Source organism: Betta splendens, chromosome 17 (genome assembly GCF_900634795.4).
Source record: "Betta splendens chromosome 17, fBetSpl5.4, whole genome shotgun sequence".
Lineage (NCBI taxonomy): Eukaryota > Metazoa > Chordata > Actinopteri > Anabantiformes > Osphronemidae > Betta > Betta splendens.
Window position 1 is genome coordinate 9,095,795 of NC_040897.2, and position 26,349 is coordinate 9,122,143.

The 26,349-nt window shown below is 50.1% G+C and overlaps 1 protein-coding gene across 1 annotated transcript; it reads right to left on the reverse strand.

Moving 5' to 3' along the window:
- Positions 1-162: 162 nt before the first annotated feature.
- Positions 163-25,695, reverse strand: ptch2 (patched 2). The gene is made up of 23 exons (XM_029132060.3): positions 25,098-25,695; positions 23,786-23,978; positions 16,109-16,298; positions 15,952-16,021; positions 15,768-15,859; positions 13,715-13,823; positions 13,536-13,622; positions 13,335-13,456; positions 12,302-12,449; positions 11,270-11,401; positions 11,036-11,191; positions 10,853-10,945; positions 10,584-10,709; positions 9,456-9,843; positions 8,846-9,370; positions 8,274-8,416; positions 8,010-8,190; positions 7,639-7,919; positions 6,036-6,173; positions 5,489-5,631; positions 2,758-3,163; positions 2,125-2,671; positions 163-2,014 (listed from the first exon to the last, which is right to left on the reverse strand). Exons 1-23 carry the CDS (start codon positions 25,227-25,229, stop codon positions 1,980-1,982), a joined length of 4,437 nt encoding a protein of 1,478 aa, XP_028987893.1. The 5' UTR covers positions 25,230-25,695; the 3' UTR covers positions 163-1,979.
- Positions 25,696-26,349: the final 654 nt, after the last annotated feature.

The window sequence follows — 26,349 nt, forward strand, 5'->3', positions numbered from 1 at the left end:
AAACTGTGTGGTCCAATAACAGAACCTCAGTCTGCACCGGATCCATCTTCTCAATCACATCTCACCAGGTATCACTGTCATTGTCCCCAGGGGTCCAAAAGTCTCCCAGTAAAAAGAAGCAGCCAAAGACACAGTGTAAAGGATTTGCAAAGACAACAGAAACACTTTTATCATTCAATTTATTTTGTTAGTTAAATTTCTATATCAGGTGAGGGAACATAACAGTCACACAAGGGTTTTGTTGAGCATAGTTTCAGAAGTCACAGTGTTTCAGACATAGAAAATAAAATGACAATGAAGAGGGCAGGGCCAAGAGGAAGCTTCAACTATGCGTGACAGTGACACATCCCTACACGCCTTCTCCTTCATGGTTGTCAAACTGCCCCCTCTGCACCAAAATTCAAATAAAAAGAAGCATCCTCAGCTCTAAAGTGTTGTCGACCCATCCCTCTCACAACCCCCCACCCCCACCCCACCCCTAACCAAACAATCCAACAAAACAAAAAATCTTGGCAACAAATAGATATATTTATATATAATATATATTTACTCTTTAAAAATAGAACTTCAGTCTACATACTAACATCTGTACAAACTACAAAAATAAAAATTTTAATATAAATAATTTATATGGCATGACATTAACATTTTTTTGAAATAAACTACAAATCAATGCAGGAGCTCCCCCTCCCCCTCCTCTACTAATGCCTCACCACAGTGACAACACCTCCTGTCTGGTCTGGCCAAGCTGTAACTGGTGCTTTGTCCGCTTCAATGAATTATCCTCAACTGCACAGTAGCTACTTAACTCCACTCTCATATTTAGTGAACCCAAAAGCTGCCACTTTAAAACAAAATGACATACAAAAATAGATCTGCGAAGTTGTTTTTTCCCTGCAATTAAACTTGGCAGTGATGAGACCGACACGGAAACGCTACAGCGGAAACCGGAGGGAATAAAGCGAGCGTGCTAAGGACGAAAGAATAACATGGTGGCGTGTAAAAGAAGAGGGAGGAATTATAAAGTGGGTCAGAGCCTTAAAATGCTGAACCAGTTTACATTATGTCACAATTGCACAGGGATACAGCAACATGAACGTGTCGTTACCCCTAAAGCAGCAAGCAAAGAAAAATGGACAAATAATTAAAAAGCACAATAAAATTACTCCCTTTGCATTGGAATTCCCTTTCAAAGTAAAACACGAAGGCGAACGACACAGAGTGGAAAAAGGTGGACGAACGAATATCACAGCTCCTACAAGTCGTTAGGAGCCGCGGGGGACAGATGCTGAACGGAGATCAGGTCAGTCTGCGGCTGGATGAAGCTCTGAGGGCAACGAAGGCACGACGTTTACTAGTCAGGAGAACAGTGTCTGCCGTGGGTTTCTTACAGTGCACAATGTGGCAGAGAACATCTTTACATAGAATACAACAGAGAAAAAACCTCACAGTACAGCACTGCTCACTGGCTGAAGCCGGGGGGTGAGGGGGGAGGGGCTACTGCATTTTTAAGGCAAATCACTTAAAATTATTTTGAAGTGTAGCAGCAAAAAAAGGAACACGATACAAATAAAAATAAAACACTGACCGCATGTTCAATAGCCTAATATCTTAATAAGCTTTGTGGACACTTTGTACATATAACACATTTATTATTCTATACATTACGGGGAGAAAATGAGCCACCCCACAAAAATAATCTTTTACATCTGAACCTTTACACAAGAGTATACCCAAGTTATACAGTACTCTTTTAAATAGCTTCCCTCTTTTTTAGTATTAAAATATATACTCATAGATTTATATAATTCTTAACGCGCCACTTCTCTTCTTAATATGTCCTTGTAATAAATCCTCTCCTTTTGTGTGAAGTCTATGTACAGCTGAGAGACGTGATGTGATGCTGTGTGGGCCTCAAGGTGCTCTGGGAGGCGGCCAGAGGCTCAAAGAAGGCGGGAACAGCGTGTGAGGGAGGGTGTCTAGCAATCTTTGGTTGCCTGGATCCTCAACCCACCTGCAGGAGGCAAACAGACGAGAATTAGTCATTGGGAGCTGGGATTTCAAACGACAGGACTTGACATTGTTGTATCTGATGCGGTTGAGCCAAATGCAACTCCGTCTCACCTTGTACTTTGCTGAGCGGATGCACTGTCTGCGCTTGTGTCGCTTCCAAGTCCTGGAGCTCTAGAGAGTCTCTCTTGCACGAAGCAAAGGTCGTTTTGTCACCACAAGTCCTCTTATCGGCTTCGAAACAGTCCGACTCGCTGTCCGTGTCAAAGCCCTCGTGCATGTAGCCCTGGTACGTCGCCCCGGGCAGGGTCGGGTGCACCGCCACGGTCACGGAGGCGGTGGCCGTAACCATGGTAACGGGTCCCCCCGCGGATCCCTGCTGCGGCGGCACGGTGCTGTTGCTGTTGCCATAGCTCGGCCCTTTAGTCCTGTTTGGCTGCGGGCCTCTGCTGTTCTGGAGCCTGGGGCCACTTTGACAAGTCCTCCCGGGAAAGTGAGGTCTGTTACTGGGCTGAGCCGAGAACCTCTGGGGGCCCTCCTGCTGCTCCCACTTGTTTCCATCCCAGCACGTGACCTGGGACTGTGCGTTCTGTGACGTCTCGTTTAACGGTTCTATCCTCCCGCCGGTGGTTGGTGCAGTTTCTCTGAATGGTTTCACCACCTGCAAGAACACATTCTGTTATAATTTCAACTAACAAACAAGGGTGAATTTGAACCCGCTGTGTCCGGGTAGCTGGTGCTGCGTACCGTGAGCTTGGGGAAGCTGGGGTTCTTGCTGGCTTCCAGCAGGATGTGAGATGTAGCAGGTGGAGCGTTGGGGTGCGATGTAATGTACGCACTCCGGTCACAGTATTTATAATCCTCCTCCCCAATCCCCGATGTGGTGGTCATCTCAGAGTAATACTCGGAGTCAGACGACTCGGAAAACGCCTGCTGACGGGTCGCCTGTGGGTTGTGGTGGCTCGAGAAGTAGCCGTGGTGGGTCATGGGCGGAGGAAGAGGCGGTTCGGGAGAAGGGGTGGGCAGGCGGCTGGCGTTGTCGACCGGCGTGACCTCGGCTGGCGGGCCCGTCATGGACAGGAGGACGGGCAGCAGCACCAAGCCATTCAGCATCCCCAGCACAGTCAAGATGGCCAACACGGCGAAGAAATACCTAGAAGAGAGACACAAGGAACGTTAAAAACACACATTAGAGCAAAGGTGGGAACATGAACTGAACTGTCCATTAAATCGGCCTCACATTTAGATTTGAAAGTTTTAGGGATCTGGTTAAAGTTCAGTTGTGGCACTTAACACCCCAAAACATTTTGATGTTCATTCTGATTTGAAAAGTCCTTTCTCTTGGGAAAACAAAAGGAATAACAGAGTCACGAGGTTTCAGACAGACGAGAACACACATAAACACATTTGTACTCTGCACAATCTCAAAGACTCACACAGTTGGCACACGAGGAAGGGAAGCAGCTCAGGGGAAGAAGTCAGGGAAAGCCCAGTGTTTGTGTATCAAAGGCCAGGGAGCACAGGGAGCAGGGGGGAATCTGATTTCCCACTCAGTCCAACTAAAACATGCTTTGATGCCTTCGCTGCTGCTGCTGCAGCAAAAGGACTTTCTCCCGCGCAGTTTTTCACCCGCACTGCGTGTTTTCGTGCATGTGCATGCGTGCATGTCGGCGGAGGAGCTCCGAGGAGGCCAGGGGTGGAGGCAGGCCACAAGAAAGAGCTCCCCAAGAAAATTAGAGAGGACTCCACTTAAACACTAACAGAAAGCAGAGCGAGAGAGACGCAGAGGTAGAAGAAAGAAGAAGGGAGCGGAAAAAAAATGTTGGAATGAAGAAAAAGAAAAAGGCGAACAAGGACGGGGATAATAGCTGTGTTGTGTTCTGGAAACACGCTTCCCTCTCCTGAATGAACTACAACTGCTACGACTACTGCACTTGACAAAGGTCACGCTCCAGGAAAAGGTTCATGGTTTGCATGTTGGGTGTCAACCTAACCAACTTTGACAAAACACTTCAGAGACATTTTTCCAGTTTATTGCCATCTGCTCAAACCAGGGCCGCTTTCTATCCACATATACACATTGAATTGGTATTTCACTCTCAAACTTTAGCTTCTTCAGGGAAGAAGACGACAGTGAGACGCTGGCGGGACCTCCAACGGCGTCTCACTGTTAGGAATTCTGTTTATATAAACTGTAATCTTTTCCATTTGTTGTCGGGGCCTGGGAGATTCGTGCGAGCGTACATATGTGCGTTTCTCCTCCTCGTGTGCGCGTATACAGCCATGTGCATGCATGCCGCCCATATGTGTGTGTGAGAACCCGGAGCAGAGCTGAGTTCGCTGTTTATTCAGTGCATTACAAGGCCAGGAGATGTTTACAGCTGTATATTTACGCAGCTTCCCAGCTAGCCAGCTCTGGCTCGCCCCATTCACCCAACCACAGTTGAAGCTACGGCTAAACAAGACCTCCGACAGAGATATTAGGCCGATCGATCTCTGTCTCTCACGAATGAGCTCTCACACTAGAGACTAGAAGAAAAAGATGCTCTGTCTCCGAGTCCCAATCCAAACGTCTGAGCTCCTAATTTTCCCCCAGTCAGCAATTTACACCTCCTTATATTCGCAGTCTAGCATTGTGGACGATCGTTTAATAATCTTTTAGGAAGCCACCCTCGGAGCAGCTCTCCTCCATTCTTTGCTTCTGTTTCTGTATCTACAGCATTTTTCTGCTTTTTCTGTCACGGAGGCCCGCTGCAGTCTGCGAGCCCAAGGTTGTGGTTTCGGGTTTGGGCCGAGACCACATTCGGCTGAAAAACATCAAGCTATTCGCCTTTTTTTCCACTCTGGCCATGAAGAAGTGGTAGAAAGCACACATTCGCATGTGAGCACACGGTGTGTGTTTGTGTGTGTGTGTGTCTGTTGGTGGGCTTCAGACCATCTGACTGGCTGACCACTTCAAATTTAGCTCCCCTTTTTATTACGGCACCCAATGCAGAGGGTGAGAATGCCAAGCGGGAATTTTTACAGATTTCCTCGTGTGTGTGTGTGTGTGTGAGAAAGACAGTGAGCGAGAGAGAGAGAGGGAGACACCACCCAGTGGTAGCAGAACACTTCTATGTTTACGAGCAGCTGCTTACACACCCTTGATGTTTTCCCCATTTGTTGTGCTCCACGGCTGAGGAGCTGCATGTGTGTGTGTGCCTGGATTGACAGAACCAGGTGTGTGTGTGTGTGTGTGTGTGTGTGTGTGTGTGTGTGTGTGTGTGTGTGTGTGTGTGTGTGTGTGTGTGTGTGCATAAATAGGGGTATAACATTTCCACCTGCATGCACCCCTGACCTCCCACAAGGCTTTCTCCTATAAGCTTAGACAACTGGCTCCACACACACACACACACTCGCACATCAGTAGCTTAAAAGCAAAACCCAAATGGGCCGCTCGCAAAGCGAGAGAAGTCGCTGCAGGCGCGGTGTTTCTCACCTCATGATGAAGTCAAACTCTGACCCTGCCAGCATGAGGACGCCCAGGAGCGTGGAGATCGCTCCGTCAACCACGGGAGCAAACATGTGCTCCAGAGCCACTGCCGAGCGCTTGTTTCTGCTGCCAATTGCTGTCAGGAAGCCCTGCGGCGAAAGAGGGGAGGTGGGGAAGAGAAATGAGTTGGAAATCCTGCAGATCACACACTACTTGCGCTGCAGCGGGAGCCTGGCGCACGTCTTGTTCTTGCGTTTTGGTTTGGTCGAGGGGGGGGGGGGGTCGCTACAAGACGGTACGCGGCGCTAAGAAGCTGCCAGCGTGAACCAGGAAGCCAAGCGTTTCCTAGTAAATCTTTAATCACACCGACTTTCACCTTGATCACTTTCCATTTCAGGCATAAGGCCAAATGGCTGCAAAAGGCAGCTGCATTTACAGGACGGGCATTTTAAATCCTTACAGTGAAATATACAGTTGATCAAAATTTTAAAAACATCATTCTAGGTTTTCTGTGATTGTCACATTAATGTTGCATCTTGCTTTGTGCCCTCACCAGTGCGATATGAACAGTGAACTCCACTCCGATGCCCACGGAGGCGATGAGGATGACCACAGGGATGGCGCTGAGCTTGATGCCGATCAGACCCATAATACCAAACAGCTCCACCGTCATCATGGCCAAGATGAAAACCTGGGGAGACAAGGTGGAAAAGTCACAAATTGAGAGCAAGGAAACACTAAGATGGCAGCAAAGGCAGAGAAGAATCTCAATCTGAATCTGAGAAGCAGAAAGGTCTGACTGAGCGTCGAGCCCTTTTGCCTCTTCACCCCACACAGTCATTGACCCTGCGCTCAGAATTTCAACCACATGGCATTAAATTACCAGCCCTCAGGCGAACACCCGCCCATTTCTCTCCATTCTCCCCAGAGGTGCTCCGAGTGAATGACAGCATCTGACAAAGGGTGGGCACCCCCATAACTCCACATTCTTACATCTGCCTATTTGCGAAAATGGAAATAATCTGCTTTTTCCCAACGTACAGTGTTTTATATCGATTGTTTGATTGCTCCCGACATTTTAAAGCAACATCTTCCCAACGCAGTGTTTCGGTTTGCTCCCTTCTTAATGGGCAATGAGTGCTAGTGTAAACCGCAGTAAAAACAACAACAGCGGGTCTTTGAAAACACGGAGGAGAAAGCAGTTCCTGGCCAATGGAAGCTTTTGATCCCAGCGGGGGCTCCGAGCTCAGGCACGGTTAAATTGGAAATGATAAAAGCTGTTTTACTGCTAGACCACATACAGGCTGGGTGAAGTCTTCACAGGCAGGCTGATGCTTGGAAACAGAGCATGCGTGCGGCTGTGCCTTTCTACGTGTCCAAGGAGATTGTGTTGTGTTGCTATCTCAATCAGTGCCGTTAGGTACGGCTACTTAAATTAAACACATTCCAGCCGAATCCAACACTGTTGTTGTGCTACATTTCGTCCCACCCCCAGTGGTCTCGGATATGTGGATTTGTGTATGTGTGAGTTTGGGGGGGCCCTTAAGAACCACCGGTCCCACCAGCTTGTGTGTGAAATGATTTCCAACTGCTCAACACTCAGGGTGTGTCTTTCAACTGTGACACACACACACACACACACACACACACACACACACACACACACACACACACACACACACACACACACACACACACACACACACACACACACACCCTGATGGATGGGTTGAGCAGGCCAAGGTCACAACTGGGCAGATCTGTCCTGTCCCCAAGTCTCTCCCTCCCACTCTGACAAAAGCAGCGAGGGAGTTGGAGGTAGAGGCTTCAGGAGGGCAAAGCCTTTCTTGCTCCTTTGCATTTCCTTTTCTAAGGCTGGCCCAGCCTACATTAGAATGACAAAGGTCCCGTATGTGTGTGTGCGTGTGCGTGTGTGCGCACTGGCCCTCCACAGAGAAAAAGGGGCCCCCTAGACAGCGTTATTGAGCTGTGGTGAGAGGGGTGAGAAGAAATTGAGTAAAAAGAAGAGAGGGAGGAAGGGGCTAATGATCTTGTTGAGGTAGGACAAGGTAAAATACACTGCGACAGGAAGTCTGCAAAGTGGGAAAAGTGGAGGAATCGCGATTGAGAGCCGGGCGAATTGATGGAAAACTCACAATGATGCCGGCGGTCCAGGGGTTGAGCAGGAGGACGGCACAGACCAGGAAGGTGCAGGCCAGCACGACGCTGATGGACAGCAGGAACCAGTGTCTTAAGCCGATGTACTGCTCCCAGAAGAGGAATGGGTATCCATTAGGGTAGTTCAACAGGCCCTTGCGGCTGAACTCGTCGCAGACCGCCCGCACGCTCTCGATGGCCTCGACGAAGTCGCCGGCCTGGCGAAGGCCGTTCAAGTAGAAGGGGAACTGAGCGAACTCCAGAGGTTCTGCAGCCGGGACTGAAAGAGAGGCAGGGATTGAGTTTCAGATTCCGGGCCACGTAGCGGTGGGTATGTCCTCTGGCCAGAACAAGGAGGTGAGATACTTACTGCGTAAGTTCTCCCCCGTTGTGTCGTACTTGTCGTGAATCCACTCTCGAGGGTGAGGGTAGAAGTTTGCCTGGGAAGCGGCGTAGCCCAGAGGATCGTTACTGACCCAGACTGTCAGGTAAATATAAAATACTTCTGGGGGAATCAGGCCCTCTGCGTCCACCAGCCGACGGGAAGTCAACTAGAGGAAAAACATGGAGTATTATTTTCATCCTCGATGCCGCACACCTTGGTGTCTTTTCCCCTTCCAGATTCTGAACGGACCTGGCTGTAGTTAAAGGGCTCTTTCTTGGAGCCCGTCTGGATGAGGAGCTTGTACGCCAAGGCTCCATCTTCGGTTCCGTTGCGGTAGTTGTCAGCTGTGATTCTGCCCGCCTGCCAGTCAGCGTCGAAAGCACTCTGGAGACCTGCGAGTCGGGTAGAACACACAAAGGGAATGAATGTGATATACATCCCCACATGACAGACTGTGTGGGCAGTGACACTAAAACAGCTGAATCTCAGGTTTCTTTCCCATTATTTTTTCCCCAGCTGGCTCTGATTGACCTTTTAACTATTACTTCCTCCCGACTGGAGCTCTGACACGTCGTAGCCCGAGGACACGCGGTCCCAGCCTGTCTACCAAACCACAGCTGAGCCCAGGTGGGTGGTGGTGAAAACGCCTCACTGAACTTCCAGTCACCTTTTACACGTTCTTAGCTCTCACTCTTAATAAAGCTCACACCTGAAAAAGCCTTTTGCACCATCTACTGGATTCTGACCTTACTATCAATACCCCTCAGGGCAAGTTATTACTTGACTGACTCAGACAATGACATCATTGAGTGAGCTCTCACCTCTGAGCCAGTCCTGGAAGTAGTGGAGCCACATGCGAGGCAGCTTGTTGTTGCTGTCTCTGACCACGTATCTGACAGAATTGAAGGCATTGTGCAGCTGGACGAGCAGCCTCTGTGAGCGGGCGTAGTCAAATCCGTCCATGGTCACCAGATACATATTGTAGAATGAGAAATACTTGAACTGGGCGTCAATGAAGTCATACTCTTTAGTGTCACGGGGCACAATGTCAGTCAGGTAGAGGCCATCGTGCACCATGGTGGTTCCGTAGAGGCTGAGGCCCAGCAGGCCCAGGAAGAGAACCACCACAATGGCCTTGCTTTTGGGCTTGAGGAGCAGAGGGGCGTATTTATCCCGGGCAAAGCTGGACAGGTTCCAGTGCAGGAACGGTAGGGGGACACACTTCTTTCCCACTTTGGAGTCCTCCACCTGGGCTAGGAGGTCACGTGTGGAACTAGAGGTGGGGGTGAACAGCTGGGAGCCATAGGGATCCGGCACTGAGGTGGTGCTGGGCGAAGGTGTAATGGCTAAAGAAAATAAATAGGAGAAGCCAATTATTTTAAAAATATAGAGATGCATAAAATTGAGAAGCAGTTCATTATCTTCTACTACCTTGAGCTTGGGTAGTGGGGCACAGGATGATAGAGGGTGGGCTCGTGGAGATCTGTGAGGTGGGCGGCAGGATCGTGACGATGTGCTGTCCGGCGGCGTCGCACTGCGTGAACGCCTGCACCGTGGTGGTGATTTGGGTGCTGGTGGTGATGGTGGACCCGGCGGCGTATCGGTGCGCCGTCGCCGTCGCCGCGGCGGGCGTGTGCGGCTGCTCCCCGGCGTCGGACAGCTCGTGGGGGGCCAGGTGGATGACGCGGTCGGAGCAAGGGCTGTACAGGCAGCAGAGGACGTCCAGGCGCTTGTCCTCGCGCCGGTGGAGGTCCAGGCTGAGGATGGCCGGGAAGATGAGCAGCACCATGGCAAAATTGAACACGACCACCACGGCCGCCTACGGAGAGAGAGAGAGAGAGAGAAACGACGTGAGAGGAGACAGGGAACAGTATGTGAAATTACAGACACCCTGCTCCAGCTGGGGAGAGTCTCAGACCACAGCTCAGAAAGCACAAACTTGCTCTAAATCACCAGCCAAGAATACTTAGCGAGCCAGGAGGGGAGAGGGAGAGAAAGGGAGGCCAACAGAAGAAAGAACGGCTAAAAAGAAGTGAGGGAAATATATATGTCTGAGCAGAACCATCACCATTCACCGCCACGGCTGCCTCCCCTCTCGCTCCAACCCCCGGAGCTGACATTCTAACTGGCTGCGGTTTCCAGTGTACGTGCATTTGTGTGTGTGTGTGTGTGTGTGTGTGTTTGTTTCGGACCACCCACAGTTAGTCACAGATCAGAGCAAACCGCCTTGACGGCCCAGTGATATACGGAGCCACTCCTCCCTCCCCTCTTGTTCTCCCTCTGTCTGCGTCTCTGTGTCTGTTCATCTCTCTTTGCTTGGATTATTCCACATTATAAACATGCACACGCAATTATGCACACATACGGCGGGGACACGCCATGCAGAACTGTTTAGGTGCAGCAGCAACGGGCCGGGGAACAAAGGGTCAGCTCGCTCTGAGTAAATGTCACCTCTTAAGTTATCTCCTTCATTTACAAAGGAGCCTCAGGCATCTTGGTGTGCCATTGTGCACGTGTGTTTATGTCTGTGGAAGCATGTGTAGAAGAAAAAACCTTTACCTGCAGAGAGAACGCCCGCAAGGCAGGGATGGGTATCAGAGCGGCCATGAAGAACGCGATCATGTTGTTGATGGAAGTCAGAGCCACGCTGGTGCCGGTGCGACGCAAACAGTCTCCGGTCCTCTCCTTTAGCACAAACACAGGAGGATATGAGTCGAGAGGAGAGGAGAGGAGAGGAGAGGAGAGGAGAGGAGAGGAGAGGAGAGGAGAGGAGAGGAGAGGAGAGGAGAGGAGAGGAGAGGAGAGGAGAGGAGAGGAGAGGAGGCTACCTTGAAGGGGATGCTAGTTCCAGTTTCTGTGAAGGAGTGAGCCAGGAGAAACATGTCGTCCACACCAATCCCCAGTGCCAGGAAGGGCAGCACCTGGTTGGAAACACGGGTTCCATCAAACACCGTCCTTCAATCCAAGTGTGAGTCTCCTCCAGGAACTCTTTAGCTTCCTGTGTGTCATACCTGTGTGGTGGCAGCGTTGAAAGACAGGCCGAGCAGCGAGCAGAGACCCAGACCTGCAGCCACGGACAGGGCCACCAGCAGAACGCCGGCCAGCCCCACGGCCCCCTGGGACTTGGCGCAGTCCCACCTTAGCATGGTCACGCAGGCGTAGGCCAGCTGGAGGGGAGACAGCCACAGGTGATTAGCTCAATACTAGTTTCACCTTGCAGTGAGTCGATGGGTTAGAACACTGACCATGAGCAGGTATCCTCCCGCCACCCTGATGGCACTGACGTCCGAAAAAGACTTCATGATGTCATTGAGGGTCGTGGTGGAGAAGGCGTGGATGGACTGGCTGGAGTTAGATGGGATACTCTGGTGGACCACCTGAGGGATACAAAAAACAATGAAGCACATCTCCATTCTATTCTATTCTATTCTATTCTATTCTATTCTATTCTATTCTAATTGTTTTTGTTATTTTGTGATACCACAAGCTTCTTACACAGAAACGCACCCCTGTCCCTTTGAAATGAGCATGTGCCTGAGAGTGAGGACAAATGTGTGCTTCATGTGCTAGCATGCCTGTGTGTGGTGTGTGCATGACAACCCAGGAGTAATGAGCACAGATGCCAGAGGTTGTGGGGTCAAAGGTGAAAGGGATGAGATCACATGGATCAGAAGGCTGCTCTGCCCGCATGGTGTCATAAACGGACCGAAGCGCCCCAACCTGAATTTCCCCATCGCTCCTTTATCTCATTGATCGGCTCTTGGTCTTTAATGTTGGCGGCAGAGGCTCGCGTCTCCCTCGCGCGTTCGAGTCTGTCTCCCCCGTTCCCTCCCCGTGTCCCTCACCGTCCTCTCTCCCTGCTCCCACCGCGGCCGGTGTCAGCTATCACGGCAACAGCTTGTTCCTATAACTAGGGCTCTGACAGAGAGGGATGATTGGCCTGCCACACACACACACACACACACACACACACACACACACACACACACACACACACACACACACACACACCTACTGCCCCCGTGATTCGCTTTACAAGGGAGCTGAAGACTGATGGAATTCAGACACTGCAGTGTGTGTGTGTGTGTGTGTGTGTGTGTGTGTGTGTGTGTGTGTGTGTGTGTGTGCGCGCGCCAAAGCAAAACAAGCCTGCATAGGGACAGGGAAATGCCTCCTCACATTTCTCCTCGGTGGTTACAACAAGAAAACCTCCCATTCTGTCTCATCGACTGGAAGCCTTTGAATAATGCATGAGATCAGTGGGAACGTGTTCACACCTCCACAAACTTCCTCTGCCAGGACTCCAGGATGGCGGTGGCCTTCTCCTCGTTCCAGTTGATGTCGTGGATCTCGTAGTCGTCCTTAAAGTGCTCGTACAGCTGCTTGGGACTCATCAACAGGAACATGGTTTGAAGAGCTTCCGCGCTGCAACAAACACACAGGAGCAGGCGTCAGATCAGTCGGGAGGTTCATCGTGAACATCTGTAAACAGTGCGTCTGCCTGAATGCTTAAAGGCAGGTGCCGTTCCTTCTAGGATTTGTCTGTGTGTGTGTGTGTGTGTGTGTGTGTGTGTGTGTGTGTGTGTGTGCCAGGGTAAACAAGCAAAAGCAGGTGTTATCTAGTCTGTCTGTCTGCTGGCCTTTAGGCCACTCTCCCAGATGTCCTCGGGTTTTTTCTTGGCACAGTGAGCAGCAGCGCGGCTCAAAATGCGAGAGAAATGATCATAAATCACATCCCAGAGTGTGGCTCCTGCAGATGGGCCTGGAATCCCCTTTCTTTCGGGGCTCAGTCGAGCCTCTGTGGGCGACGGCGCGGCCTCTGAATCGGCCCGTTTGTGCCAGGCGGCGCTTTTATAGCCGGCTGAAGTCAAGAGGCGAGGCAAAACTCAAGAGAGCGAGTTATTGCAAACGCGAGACTTGTTTGCCTTCAGAAAAATGGGAGTTTTGCTTTTGTTTTCCACTTCTTCTGTGTTTTTCCCTTTCTTTGACCCTTTCCACAACAAGTGTGCAGCAAGCTGGGGGAGCTTTATGTCGCTGTCACTCATCTTTAATTGGTCCATCTTGGACCGGGGTCATGCAGGAAACCGATTCCTCCCCGTATGAGGCATTCCTAGCATGTGTCTATTGGGCTACACAGATTCCACAGCCACAGCGGCTCATAAGCTGCCTGCATGGCCGTAAGTACCCCCCCAACCCCCCGGATACTATTATATCTTCCAATAAGACAAACCCAAACCTATAACACAGTGTGTAAAACCTCCTGTAACTGCAGCGGCCGCTCTCTGGTTTCACGTCTTAATAAACACATACCTCAGCAGAGTATCCTGACTGCTCTTGACCCGCCCTCCCAGAATGAGCTCCTCCTGCCAGTGCATGAACTTCCGGCTGAAACCATGACAACCGCCCTGGAGATGTCCAGAAATGTCGGGACTCTGAATAGAAGGAGAAGTGCGTTAGGTGCGGATTTTAGGCACAGACGCCATAGGTTGCACTCTGTCTGTGGGAGTTTACCTCTCCTTGCTCCTTGTTGGGTGCACTGAGAGGGCAGTCGGGGTCCGATGGGTCTAGACAAGGTCTGTTCATGTATGCGTGGCCAACCTACCAAACCAAATGATATCACAACGGTCTCAGTACACAAGCAGGTGGGCAACCAGCAACCAGGGGTGTTTATGTGTTGATCAATGACCCACCTGGGCTTTGTCCAGCATCTCCTTGAATCCTTCCAGCGACGTGAACTGACTCAGCTCCTCCATCAGCTTGACCGGATCTAGATTCATCCACTGGATGTCTGGCATGCCCCTGAAAAAAAACAAAAAAAAAAACACACGCTTTCACAAAACTGCAAAAGTGCCCGTCGCTAGCGAAGCCGCGTGATGCTCTGTTTTCAGTTCGAAAATCCCTTCAACCAGGTTTATCTCTCACTCCAAAATAGCGTTTATTATCCTGTTTCACGCTGCTACAATGCGCAGGGGAAAAGGCACGGTGGCTGCCCGCTCGCCTCCAGTCCTCAGTGTCCTGCACCGAGTCATAACAATTACCTCTGCCTCCCAAACATCTTGATAAGGACGGAGGAGAGGGGAGCGGCCGGGAGGATGGAAGGGACGGGAACATAGGCGAGCGATGGCGAGAGAAAGGAAAAATCCCGCCTTTGGCGTTCCTGACTACTTTATTTTCTGATTATCTGCAGCGAGACAAAACGGGAAAGACGACAGCCAGAAAGCAGCGAAATAAAAGAGTTTCTAATCTTAATCTCCCTCCACCGGTTGGTGATGAGAGTTCCTCCCTTCTATCCGCATACCAGGCTGCTAACGCTGCTGCTCTCGAAGACACTCTCCTTTATCACGAGTTTATGCTTGAGTGAACCAGGCTTGGGCCTTTTTATAGTTTTTTTCATTGGTTCTCTTTGTTCTCACAACTTTTTTTTTCACTTTCTCACTCTTTTTACGGAATCTACCGCTTCCCCTCGTCCCTCTCTTCACCTTCCTCTTACCCTGTACCCTTTTTTCCTATGCTTTCTTTCGCCTTTAAAGGCTGACTGAGCTGATGCGAAGTGGAAGCTGGCCTCAGGGACACCGTGGGTTCCCTTCAATTCCACATGAAACAGACGTTATAAAAAAAATCAGATAATTAATAAACAACAGCAGATGTTGAACACTTTGTGTGATTTACAGGAATGGAGGACATGTGAATCATCAAAGAGCCCCCTTCTCTCGCTCGCTGTCGCTGTGCTTTCACACGAGCCAACAGGGAGATGCTGGGGATGGGAATGCTCGTGTTTGTTTCTGTATGCGCTGGCTTGTCATGCAACACACTGCTGTCAGCTCCAGACAGAAACATAAACAAATTATTTGTTTGGAGCAAAACACATGCTATGATCTAAACTATCTTTTATAAACCAAGCACTCAATTGAAATATCACTTCTGCCGAATGTAAAAAGGTCTCTTTCAGTGACTCCATTTCTCAAGAGAACCTCGTCCCCCCCAAAAAAAAGCAGGAGGAGGAAAAAAAAGAGACCTTGAATCTGCAAATGCCCAAATACGCCCAGGCCTCACTGTTCACCGTCTTGTAGCCTCACTCTGTCTTTCTCGGGGGACTTGAGGCTTGAATACTGCCCATTTTATTTGTTGGACAACTTGGGAGCTGGGAGCCCGGGGCATTACCATGAGAATGCCGAGTGTTAGCCGTGAGCTGACAAAGCCGATCCCCCTCCCTCCTCCGGGGCCCCTGCACTGATGGACACTCACTCGTAAACTGAAAGAATGCTTACCATTGTCTGACCCAAAGGACTCCCCTGCCACCACCACCACCACCACCGCCGCCGCCGCCTCCCCGCCCTCTACCATCCCACCACCCAGTTGCCGCTGAACGCTGAAGCCATCTCCCCTCTCCATCCCACCGTCGCTCGATACATCTCTCCCTCACTTTCACTCTTTCAATTTCTGTCAGGACCCCAACACCCCCCCCCCCCCCCCCCTGCCACCACCAGTCCCTCTCCGGGCTCTAAAAGAACTCTATTACTGACCGCCACTGTCAGTCACAGCACTCACTGACAGACTACTGAAAGCCCAACTGTATGTCTCCATCCAGCATGTGTGAGAAGTTATGGGCTCTTCCAAAAGAGTCTAGTTTACAACGCAAGTCAGATGGAAGCATTGACAGCAAAGGCAGTGCCAATGCTTCATATGTTCAAATGTTTAAATATGCACAAACATGAGAGTTGGGTCATATTTTCCAAGACTTACGGTAAATAGGCGGAGCCTCCCTGCAGTTTGGCCCCTTCCCAAAAACAGTCCAATGGAGTGATTATCATACAAGGGAATAGCTTGTCAATCATCTGGAATCGGCAAATGAAGAAAGGAAGGATGGTTAGGCATGCAATTCTGTAAATATGTAGATATGCTATTGATAGCTATTTTTTCAGCTCACCCTTTCGATCATGACGTTTTCTATAATAGGAACCCCTGATTTATAGCATATTTTGTTAAGATCCCACGACCTGCCGGAGAGAAAAGCAAGTTGAATTGGCGATAACGAGCACAAGCAGAAGAAAATAATTCATAATACACCTTTATCGTCCACTTACTTTCCAAATAGCGACACCTGGACCTTGCTTGCGGACAGGGCGGCTTCCATGTGAACCAGCAAAGCCTCCTGGGTAAGAATATTGGTGCCCTCTTCTTTGGGTGTCTGGATAAGCATCTGTGAGGTAAATATTGACTCCTCTCCCTGTTTTTCCCTGGTGTAGCGGAGCTCTGTGCTCACCCGGCTGCCAGCTGGAAAACAAAGAATAAAGCACGAATTGACGGCGAATTCTCCTTTTTGATGAACAGTTCTTTGGACACGTACTTGCACGAACGCACACTTGCGTGCGTACATATGCACACGCACCTCACACACGCATATATCGACCAACGCCCTTGGCCCTAGCTTGTATTGGTTTTGAAGGCACTTCACACAAGCCAGCGTCTGGCCAAGTGAAATGAGTAATACAGCTTCTCATTGGCCCTTTCTGTGAAACAGATGTGCCCTGTTAGTTGGGAAAACCACCCTTCTGATGCCCCTGGTGAGGGTCCCACTATGCTGCTGTCAGCATGGACAAAGGCATATTAAATACTCAAAAAAAAAACAAGTAAAACACTCCGTGATCGTGCCTCATAATGACATTTTGTGCCCAACTCTGCAGATTCAAGTAGATGAAGTAATGCAATGAGGAAAATGTAAATATCAGAGGTGGTGATGAAGAGAAAGGAGACGGAAAAGAGAGCGAGGGAGCTATGTTGTGCTGTGCGGTAGACTCCAGCCCCCTAATTACAGGAGGTTGCCCTGAAAAGAGGTTGCCAGCCGGGGGGATCTGTGCCTGTGCCAAGTGGACATGAAACATGCCGTGCTGGATCACAGAGGGCCCGTCTGCCCCTGTTGCTGTCCCACTGCATGACAACCCCAGAGAAAGAAAGAGACGAGCGGGGGGACGGGGGGAAGTTCCAAAACAAGGAGTACCTCCTTCTTAATTCCATCTCTTGCTCTCCTTCATCGTGCTGGAATCGATCCTGACCTCACATCTTTCACCACCTATTTCCCATCTCCTCCTAATACTCCAGTGAACCCCCCCCCCCCGGTCCGTTTCTTTCTGCCCTTCTTCCCCTCACGTTCTCAGCACCTCCCCCCAGCCCGGAGCTGGCTGCCATAATTGATGGGAAGAAAAGAAAAAACAAACTATTCAGCTTGCGCCGTGAAAGTGTGAGATCAGGTTGGAACTCCGGGCTTCAGACACACACTCCAAGGTCTCCAGGCTTCGCTTTCAAGGTGTTAATAGCCTACACGGAGGCCGGGGGATATCAGGTCGCCTTATTTATTTGCAGTCAGGGGCGTCTGGATCGATGCACATCAAAAAGAAAACCCCGTTAAATAGAGGACGTGTGCTCGTTGAGAATCTTTGGCACATCTGCTCTAAATCTTTTATCCTATAGCCATAACAAATAATGGAGAATGAGTAATTTCCGTGAAAATTTGAAAGACTTCTTTGAATGAGAACACAGTTGCAGCTTTTATGCAGTCAGGTACATGTGCAGAGCTGTGAGACTTTGAGTGCTTGGGCATGTTTCTCTCCGCGACTGTTTTTCTTTTTTAGCGACACACATTTTCAATCACATTAAAGCTACTAATAAATGGAGCCCTTTCCGTTTGTGGACCTCTTTTACATCTGTTAAACCTTTTCTGACATTTCGTATGTTAACCTCTGCAGCGTGAGGTTTTGATCCCAACAGGAACTGGGTGACTCTGAGAGACTCTGGCTCTGTACTTACAGGCCTCCTGAAGTAAATTATAGCTATTTGTGTCTTGTTCCTCCCATCTGGACCACCCAGGCAGCCAGTCCTCACTCTTCTCTCTCTCTCTTTCTCGCCTTCGCTCCTCAACCCCTGGTCTGGCCCCAACCACCCAACTCTGAGTTGCACAACCACTCTGATCCGTTCGCAACTCTCCCCAGAAGCAACCAGGTCCTTTATTTTCACATCTCCTGGTACCTTTACTCCTAATAATCCACTTCTTTCTTTTGCTCACTCGTTCTCAATGAGCCCCCAACCCTCTTCCTGCACTCAGCCTGTGCTCCACACAGCCTTAAAGAGACAGTTCCCAGACATATTCCCATCCCGCGCATCGGAATCATCGCCCCAGTGGTTGGTGTCTTTGAGCAATGAGCAATTTTGTCTCATGAAATATTAATCTGTGCTTGGCAGCGTGATCAAAACAATGAAAAAAGCCACGATCACAACTGTGTGAATCACATTCCATGTTGTTTGACTGGATGGTTTGGAGAAATTCAACCACCATCTTGCAAATTTTAGCAAACAACTTCGCTCTTTTGGGTGCAACATATGAGTTCATTTACTAGCTTCGCCACTAAAAGCACTTTCACAACAGTTACGACACTGGGAAAGTGAAAAGCGAGCAAAAAAATGTCATAACAAGCCCTGACATGGTTTCACGACTGTGGGTGTATAAATATAATGTCTGTATGAACGAGCACTGTGTGTGTGTTCCTGTACATGGTGTAAACACTGGACTCTTTGTAAACCACCATCAGTCATTTCGTCCCCACCTGATCCCCCCAACGGCAGAAGATGAAGATTCCCTTAGCCTGGTGAAATATCTGCTATTCTATTCCATCATTGTGACTTAGAGGCCTAGTCCTGGTTTGAGGCCATAGTAGGTCAAACCAGACCACCTTCAAAGTTCAGTGTGTTAGATTAGCTGGATTAGGGGGGCTTTGAAAGGCCCCATGCTGCTACGGAGGAAGCCCCAAGATTGAAGATGGCTGAAAGTGACATGTATGCTACGTAGTGCCTTGAAAAATTACATTTCCGTGATTAACACCACATGGGAACCCGAGAAGATAAAAAAACAAAGCTGTCCTATGGAGGCCATGCCCCATTCATCACTACCTTCTGTCTTAACCTTTTATTCCCCACTAGACGTCCTTTAGCCAAAATCCACCATCAGACAAATACGCTCATCCTGTTTGTGACACGTGGGCCCACCAGAATCAGGTCTGCCGCCCAGTTCTGCCCTGTGGCGTCCCCTCAGCCAGGGCACGGCTGCCCGCAGCAGATGGGCTGCTCCGCCGGACAATCTTTGAGTACAGCAGCTCCGGACTGAATGCGGGCCCTTTTGTCATTCAACTCTTCAATTCCCTCACTTGTTTCCCAACAAACAGCAGAATAAAATAAAGAGGGGACCTTTTTTTTTCCTCAACAAAACCAAATGGACCAAAACTTTCCCAGCCTGTAAAACAATAGCAGAGTCAACTGTGGGAGGGTGAGGCTGCAGGCAAGAAAAGGGAACTGGCACGTTGCTATCTTACCTATAGAAATACAGTGTGTGTGTATGTGTGTGTGTGTTTGGTCTTTAGGCTGTATCTGTTCACCATTCCTCAAAGACGCTTGTATTCATAAAGAGACTGCAAAACATACAAATCAATTTCAATGTGTTAAAAGCCTAAAGCTCCCACCAAGATAAAAACCAAACAATCCTTAAAACAGTAGAAAACAACATATGAAATCAGTTTCACTTACATTCTATTCAAATGTGCCAGTGGTGTTAGCCACCACACATAAATTTTCACCAAGGTTGGCATTTAGGCACTTTCTATTTCCATATGTATAGGCTTGCCTCTGCTAATTATGCTAATCATGGGCAGTGTTGGCCACTGTGAAAAATAGTCACATTAGACACTCCACTGACCGCTAATACTGCTTAATGTGTGGTTGAAACATACATTCATCCCTGCCTGAAAGGCAAAATTTTTCCACGTTGCTGGTCTCATTCAAACAAGAAATGAATTTATTGAGGCTAAGAACCATTCCTTTTTTTTCCCCTCCCAAGTACCAAGAAAATGTCCAGTCTCTCCGCGTCTCCCTCTTTCTTTACTTTTATACTTTCATGGCGTGAAGACAGAGGCAAATGGTGCAAACTCTAAGGTGACTGGTGTCGCTTTATATCGCGCCCCCCAAAGACAAAGGTGGCTCCTCGGCCAGGAGAGAAAGGGCGCCACGCTATATTGATTGAGATTTCAGTTGCGGCCTTTCAGGGTGTTGCATTCAGTGTCGCTGGCATTAAAATATCCGTATAATGGAAAGTTCAAGGTATGTGAAATCTGCAAATGTGGATCCAACTCCCACATCCAGCCGACGGGGCAACTGTAAAATCAAAAAGACAGCTATTGGGGTGTTTGGTGAGTTTCCTGGATGAGGGAAGCGGACGCCATGTGTCCGTCATATGCGCATGTATCTATAGCTGCTCAGTGTGTTTATTTGTTGGGGGGTGGTCTTGGTCTGACTGCTGAAGAGTGTGTGTTTGGGGGGGGGGCACTGAGAAAGGGGATGGAACAAGGGAGACTTGGATTGAAGCATTGAGAGAAGGAGGGGGTGAAATAAACATTTAGAAGTGACCCAGGTTGACTCTGGTCTTGTTTGTTCTCTCTACCAGTGAGGTCCTGGGCCCTGAGCGCTGGGAGTTTATTTATCTAGCTGGGGCACCGCCGCACACTATTCACCTCCAATAATGCCTCATAGAGCGCCCTTTCTCGGTCCGAACTGGGCCGCTGTGTGCGCGCCCATGAATTATAGCATTTACCTGCTGCGCTGCTCCGAGGTTTGTTTGGAGAAACGGCTCCAAACACCAAAAATGCCCACGTGTGCATTCGCTCATTTGCGCGGAGACGCCGGGGTGTTTTCGCTCATCTGGACTCGCTCCGTGTCTTTTAATCAGTCTGTTTCCACGCTCCTCGCAGGAGACCATGTCTGATTTTACTGCGAGCTGGAACTCGGGCGCCTGTGCATTCATGCTATGTGGCCTGTGCATGGTCTCTACCTCCCCCTTCGCCCTCCTACATGGCCTCTTTATGGGACATGTGCTGCGCCTGCTATTCAGATAGGGCCTGTCTTATTATGCTCATATTTGGACAGCTTGGGTCTGTGTACACGTCTGTCATGCATCACCTGAGCCCCGCCAAGAAGGATGGGTTTAGTTAACGTATAAGTAAACACTGCCACTTCTACGCGGAGGCTATTTCTTTCCTGTCAAGTGGGAACAATCTGATCTCCGAACTCCCGACAATTAAATCTGTGCCTTTACACAAAAAGACTAAACACAAACAAAGACCCACACAGGCGGCGTCTGTTCGAGCACGACGGGCAAAAACACAAGCAAAATGTGTCAGCTAGCCATAAAGCTCCCACCCATCCTGCCTTACCCCCCCCCCCCGGGCTTCTTTCATCCTCCTCGTCTTCCTGCACCTCTTTTTTATGATCTCTCACTTTTCTCTTGGAGGACAATGCAGCGACGGGGTCACGCGTCGCTCACAGCCCGGCTCACGGCGACTCTCACGCTCTCCGAGGGGAACGGGACGCACTCAAACACGCGTAACTGCAGTCGCGGTATCTGCGGGATCATCTTCCGCTCACTGTCTCTCCGTGTTTGTCTCCGTAAAAACCCAACACGCCTCGTAATACGTCCTTTCAAACGTCTGGCAAAACAAGACTTGTGTGAGTAATCTGAAGTTCTGCTGGTTGATGCCTGTCTCAGATTCTCTCCAGTGACTGAGCAGTAAAGCCTGGAATAGGCCTTAATCCCATTGTCAGACTAAACACCCTGATACTGTGGCTTTTATTCCCACCTACACAGGTGTGAGGACTGAAGGCATGAATGCCCCTTTTCACTGCCCTTGCAAATGTATATATGCTTAGCGATAAGTGTCCTCGCGACAAACATAACGGATGTGAATGAAGGCAGTTTGTGCCTGTTTGGGCCAGTCTGACCTCCCCGTCCTCCCATTTGTCTCTCTCTCTCTCGCTCTCCAGACACAGCCAGCGGTGGCGTGCGTGCTCGGCTCGCAGCGGTTTGGGAGGAAGCAATTAAAAAAAAAAAAAGTCCCGGTGGCCCGACTTCACACGGCAGACAGACACCGCACAGACAGACAGGTAGGAACGCAAACAGAGACGGGGCGAGCGCTCGGTGGGGGGGTGTGAGTGTGTGTGTGTGTGTGTGTGTGTGTGTGGGAGGGTGGGGGGGGTCCCGGGCGGCGAAGGCGAACGCCGCGTGAACGCCGGCGCCTGATGGGAAGCATATGCCCCCCCCACGCGTTCGCACGTTCGCCGACAGCTCGCGCCATGTTGGCAGAGCGTTAACACGTAGGCCGTCAATTCGCAGCTAGTTTATTCTGGACAAATTAGGAGCACAAAGGCTTTGTTTACGCCGCGCGCATCGGGCGAGAGCCGTTCGGAATGGGGAGGAAATCACTTACAGGTTTCACATTTACGAGTTAAAGACACCTATAAAAACACTGACAACTGATTTGGGAAAAATACTTAAAGTTTGACTTAAGATCAGCTGTTTTATTAACAGGCATATCATCCCTACTGGTGTGTTCCAGCTTATGCATATTGATGTGTGTGTGTGAGAGAGAACGAGAGAGACAGACAGAGGGAGAACTAACCTCTCCTTGTTACCAAACCACTTTACTCTCCATTGAGGCCCTCGCAGCTTTGTCAATGGGCTATTGGTGGAAACAAGGCAGGCAGAAACTTTAGAAACGCCGCCACGGCCCCTTAAAGGCACAGCATTCCTTTTCAGGCCTCCGGTTCAACTCTCTCAATCGCGCGGAGAAAACAACTGGCATGCAAACATCCAAACATCTCCTTTAAGGGAGCGCTTCGCCAATTAGCTCGAGCAGTAATCGCGAAGCTTTACACTAACCAGAGGGAAACCAAAGAAAAGGAGACTGTGGAAACTCAAGCCCTTGTGTGTTGTTTCGCTGCAGATTCTGTTTTGTTTTGTTTTTCTTCCTTGTGCAAGCGGATCATTTCGGCAGCGACGCTGAAAGGGGGGCATTTTTTTGATCACCCCTGATAGAGTCACCCATTAAAACTCGCGCGCAGCTGCCTCTAAACGCCGCAACACCTCCGCGCAGGTCGCGCGGGAGCCGCCCGTCCCCGTCCTCTGGTGACACGGCGGGCTGCAAAACCCTATAGAGTCTGTTTATATTCACCAACTGCTGTGGCGCCTTTAAAGCGTGCAAAACAGGTGGGTAAACTTCAGCTGCATTCACTTATATATTTTTTTTTCCTCTTGTGTGGAGGAGGAGAGGGAGGGAGCGGGTTTGGGGAGGTGGTGCCTGCTTGCCTGCCTGCCTGCTTGCCTCTTGTTGAATGGAATCCAAGAATAGTTAGGGACCACACAGGGAGCCGAGGGGGGGAGGGGTCAGATCCCTCAAAGATGGCTAACCATTCACACAGTCCATCTGCTGCAGTGATCAGCCCCGGCACTCAAAGCCTGGGGGTTTAAAAGGAATTTGGCCAGTGTGAAAAACCAAATAAAGCTGCCTCTGCCCCTGAAAATGTATATAACCTAAAACTAAAGTGCGCAGAGTGTCGCGTTCCTCATCACAGTGGAATCGGAGACATGCTTGAAAAGTCACAACAGACAGTTTGACTGTGTGTCATCGCTCCGATAAACGGCGACTTGACAGATCTTCACCCTGAAAGCTATCGGTCATTTCTGTGCGTGTGAGACCTTCACAGATCTGTGCGTGACGGGCCGCGGCTCCGGCCTCACTGATGCTCTGGTCGGGAGGCGAGTGAGCATCCTCCCACCAGCCCCTGTTGTCAGTCACGCTCAGTGGAACCCGGTGGAAGAAACAACAAGAACCCGGAGGACGCGCTCCCCCAGCGTTGACCAGCGGCGAAGCACATTTAATGAAACTCACCTTCCACCCATAGCTGCTCGATGTCCGTCTCGATGGCTGCGACTCGGAGCCCCACGGACAGAGCCCCGAACACTAAGAGTCCGATGAACAGGACCTTCCCGCAGTGTCTCTGGATGTGGCAGCCCAGAGAGAACAGGAGGGCCTGGAACCTGGCCCGGATCCACAGAGGAGCTTTCTGACCTACCGCCTTGCCCTGGATTTGAAGCAGGAGGGAGGGCGAGAAAAGGAGAGCGTTATTATCGCGGCGGTGATAAAAAGCAGCCCTTCATACGTGCACAGCGTGTCATGCGGATCGGAGGCCTCGTCTCGCGGTGACAACTCGCGCCTGAGAGGACGCGGCCCTGGATAAGATGGCGACAAGTAAAGATGGGACGAACCTGCCTCCGCTGTGACCCTGTCCTGCAAAAACACCTGAGCCTGGTCACATTCAAGATCCTCCAACTGATCGATCATAGTAATAGTCTATTCTAGTGTAAACCGGTACCTACGCAATAAAAAGCAACATATGAATCAAATTCAAGGGAACAGTTTAAGCCTGAAAACACTTTTGCTGCGGATCCTTCTAAAATACTGGTTCATTTACTTTGTTTTAACAACATCACAGATGTAGTTCTATGGCACTAATCTAAACCCCGCAGTCCCCCTATAATTTTAATAATAACCCCACTTCTCAAATCTGCTCGGTTCCTGCGCTACCAGGGTCCCGGCTGCGGAAGACATTGCCCCGATGCTGTGGCTTCACTCAGCAGCGCTGAAACACGTCCAAGCATCCGGGCGGTCCAAAGATGCTTTGTCAGATCAAACTCAATCAGTGAATTCCTTCGCAGGACCCACCACATTTCCAAACAGACCCGGGGCCAGTGCGCTCCGTGCGCTGCCAGCACAAAGCCAGAAACACGCACGGGACGACGGGGGGAAACGGGAACAAGCCCTCGCTCGCTCGCGGTGGCTTTAACAACAAGACAAAAAAAATGAATGAGACTCTGGTGTCCATTCACATCAACAGAGACGGAACAAGTTGCAAAATATTCAATATTCTTGATGTCTTTACTCCATAGAGACAATAAACTCCACCACACGATCTAAATCTCGTTTCTATCGTCTCTACGAAACTCTAGCGACAATTCATTCAATTATCCTATTTAATAGTGGGACAAACAACTAAACTGCACCACTGGCGTTCCCTTCGCACGGCTCCGGTGGTCCACGGACCCCACTGTCCCGCCCCACATCCCAGCACTCAGCCTCGACCCACGGCGAAGGACTTCTCATTGACCGTCAATCCACACCGCGCCCGCGAACGTCGTATCACCTTTGAGATCTGCGTGAGTGCGAACGCGGCGTGGCAGTAGCCGGGTCTCCGCAGCAGATCGGGGCTCGCGGGCGGCCGCGAGCGCGTGTACGTCGGGGGCAGATCTCCGAGGACGCCGCGGTCCGAGGCCATGGTCCGTGGAGGGTGAACGCGGCGCGGAGCGAAGCGACGGGGGATCGGTGCGAGTTCAGAAAACGCGACAATAATCCAACATAGGAGAGGAGCGCATCCAGCGGCACCGGCGACGACTCAGGGGAGCGGGTTCTAGTCTTCCGTGGAGCCAAACGAGTCTCGAAACTCCATCCCAACATTATGCGCCGAAATCCGTGTATATCCCTCAGTCTTCATTCGTCCCGATGGTTTGCAAAACGACGTCTCGGAGCGGACTAGTAGCTGTAGTAAGAGTAGCAGCGGCGGCGGCCGTTCGTGTCAAGTCTAACTCTGATCCCGCAGCGGTAACATTTGGAGAAGTTCGCCTCTCGGCGAATCCTGAAAAGGGAGGTTTGATGGAAAAGTGCTCCGGCTCCCATTGGCCAAGGAAGAGGCAAATTACTTTGCGAACGTCGCCTATTATTAGCTGCTAAGCAACAGCTCACCAAAGTGGAGAGAGAGGGGGACCACCCAGGCTGCCGCTGCCTGGGCTGAGGGAGGAGGGGAGCGGGAGGAGGAGGGAGGGAGAGAGGAACTCTTTCAATAAACTCGGCACAGGCGCGCACGCACGCATGCGCGCGCACGTGCGCGCGCGCGCACACACGCGGCTCGCTGCCGCCCGCCTCACTTGCTCCCTGCGCCGCATTCCCAGTGACCTGGCCCTCCGGTTTGTAAGGAGCAATCGCACATGCCATCTATTGATATACCAGAGGCGGACACGCACGCACGCACGCACGCACGCACGCCCGTGGAAAGTGAATGCAGCTTTTTTTATATGAGAATGGAAACATGATTATGTTTTCTTTTTATGGTCCAGTGACAACACCTTTCAAAGATCGTCGTATCACAGAGCAGCTCATGTTCGAGCTTCACGCGCGTTATTTCAGCGAACACGCGCGGGTTTATGCAGGTTCGTCAACTGGAATCTTATCGCTGGTAGCTTTAAACACATCGCAACTTTTCCGCATATGCATGTTTTTTCATCAAGAACTGGATCAATGTAACAACAAGAAAGAAAGAAAGAAAGAAAGAAAAAAATCTAGAATTTAGTATTTTAAAGTTTATATTATTATATATATTTTGAGCCATCAGCAATATTAAA

Bases quoted from the DNA above. Each gene is read 5' to 3' on its own strand.
- ptch2 (XM_029132060.3), bottom strand. From the start codon at position 25,229: ATGGCCTCGGACCGCGGCGTCCTCGGAGATCTGCCCCCGACGTACACG. The intron at 16,299-23,785 runs GTGAGTTTCATT...TTTGTTTTCCAG, and splicing joins CGAGCAGCTATGGGTGGAAG to CTGGCAGCCGGGTGAGCACA. The intron at 5,632-6,035 runs GTGAGGGCACAA...CTTTCGCCGCAG, and splicing joins TCACTGTTCATATCGCACTG to GGCTTCCTGACAGCAATTGG.